At 42.6% G+C, this 2,131-nt stretch overlaps 1 protein-coding gene across 1 annotated transcript; it reads left to right on the top strand.

Annotated features, from left to right (window-relative positions):
• Nucleotides 1-823: 823 nt before the first annotated feature.
• LOC308615469 (peroxiredoxin-1-like) lies at nt 824-1,735 on the top strand. Its single transcript, XM_081230900.1, has one exon. It carries the CDS (start codon nt 866-868, stop codon nt 1,355-1,357), a length of 492 nt encoding a protein of 163 aa, XP_081087026.1. The 5' UTR covers nt 824-865; the 3' UTR covers nt 1,358-1,735.
• Nucleotides 1,736-2,131: the final 396 nt, after the last annotated feature.

The following is a 2,131-nucleotide window of genomic DNA, read 5'->3' as shown; positions in this document are numbered from 1 at the left end:
CATAAGGACAAAGAGTTGCAGTCCAGAGGGAGAGAAGACAAGCAATAGGTCATTATTACACAGTGTGATAGGTGATGTTGCAGGAAAACAGAGCAGTGTGGGAGCACAGATGAAAAACATCTCATCCAACCTGGAGATTCCAGGAAGTCTTCTGGAAGGGTTGGCACCTGACCTTGTATGATGGCAATGAGCTAGGCAATGGAAAGTGAGAAATGTGTTCCAAGCCAAGTGAAGACTATGATCAAAATGACAAATGCCTGACACAGCATGATGTGTACAGGAAATATGAACAATTCTGTACTATTAGTGATAAAGCTGAGGTATGATGGGCTGAGATGCAGGTGGTTGGAAGGGCAGGTAGGAGTGAGGATTTGGAAGACTTAGTATGCTAAGCTTAGGTGTTATCAGGACTGTGACTAGCGTGAGGTGAGTGAGGCATGTGCTTCAAATGTCACATTTAAAGAGACTCCAAAAACTTAGCAATCAAGATAAAAATAGCAAAATTTTAAATAAGGATGGATCAGTATCACTGATTTTTTTCTTTTGCCTCAGGATCCAATAGGCCTCAGCATGACACTGTTACTGATCTTGTCTTTATTGCATTAAAGCATATTTATCTCTTTAGCAGATTTGCCCAAACAACTGTATATCCACATGCAAAAGAATGAAGTTGGACCCATGCCTCATATCATACACAAAGATTAGCTGAAAGTATATCATAGTCCTAAATGTAACAGCTAAAACTATAAAACTCCCAGAAGGAAACATGGAGAATAAATCTTCATGATCATGAGTTAATTAATAATTTCTGGCGTGTGTGCTTCCTGACTGTCCTTTGTGGCTTGTGAGGAGTGCTGATTGCAATATGTCTTCGGGAAATGCCAAAATTGGGCACCGTGCCCCCCAGCTCAAAGCAACTGCTGTAATGCCAGATGGTCAGTTCAAAGATATCAGCCTATTTGACTACAAAGGAAAATATGTTGTGTTCTTCTTTTACCCTCTTGACTTCACCTTTATGTGCCCCAAGGAGATCATTGCTTTCAATGATAGGGCAGAAGAATTTAAGAAACTCAACTGCCAAGTGATTGGTGCTTCTGTGGATTCTCACTTCTGTCACCTGGCATGGATCAACACACCCAAGAAACAAGGAGGACTGGGACCCATGAACATTCCCTTGATATCAGACCCCAAGCACATCATTGCTCAGGACTATGGGGTTTTAAAGACCAATGAAGGCATCTCATTCAGGGGCCTTTTTATTATTGATGATAAAGGTATCCTTCCACAGACCACCATAAATGACCTTCCTGTTGGCCTTTCTTTGGATGAGGCACTGAGACTAGTTCAGGCCCTCTAGTTTACTGACAAACATGGGGAAGTATGCCCAGCTGGCTGCAAGCCTGGCAGTGATACCATCAAGCCTGATGTCCAGAAGAGCAAAGAATATTTCTCTAAACAGAAGTGAGCACTGGGCCATTTTAGGGCCAGGCTGCAGTAGGTGGCCATGAGAACAAATCCTCTTTTGTATTATTGTCATGCTTAAAACACAAGACCTTGCACTCAGCCCAGATGTGGTGTGGGACAAGACAGGCCTTTCCTGCAGGGGTTGGGGAGACCAGCCTTTCTTCCTCTGGAAGGAATGGCCTGAGCTGTATTATGGGGCAGGCAAACTGATGTGTATAGTAGTAGGATATCACTTTTGGTCTTTTGTAGTTTTATTAAACTTGAGCTGAGACCTTGTTGATTCTTCATTTTGGGGGACATTAGCCTTTGAGTGTAAGAGGAATTTACTTTTTGCTTTCCCTCTTTAGGGGAAAATGAGGTGTGAGAGTGTCTCAGAATCAAGAAATTGTATTGAGGAGAAATGCAAGTAGATACAGAGAATAGACCTCGAAGCAAGGTTTTTCATTTCACCATATCTGGAGAAGAGCAAGGCCTACTACAGTACTGGCCAAGGCACTGCAATTTATGCTATAGGCTGGGTTGCAGGTTAAGAGCCCAATGAGATTACTGACATTTACTTTTACACTACTGGGAGGGCTGTATGAAAACCTAAAGCTTGGCCTCTTCTGATAAATGCCTGGTACTGGTTCTGTAAAAAGATCAGAGTTAGAGGCTTCAGTACCTTTGG

This window comes from Mesoplodon bidens (genome assembly GCF_964165515.1).
Source record: "Mesoplodon bidens genome assembly, chromosome: 1".
Taxonomy (NCBI): domain Eukaryota; kingdom Metazoa; phylum Chordata; class Mammalia; order Artiodactyla; family Ziphiidae; genus Mesoplodon; species Mesoplodon bidens.
The sequence above is the reverse complement of the archived record's forward strand: the minus strand, read 5'-3'. Positions and strand labels throughout refer to the sequence as shown.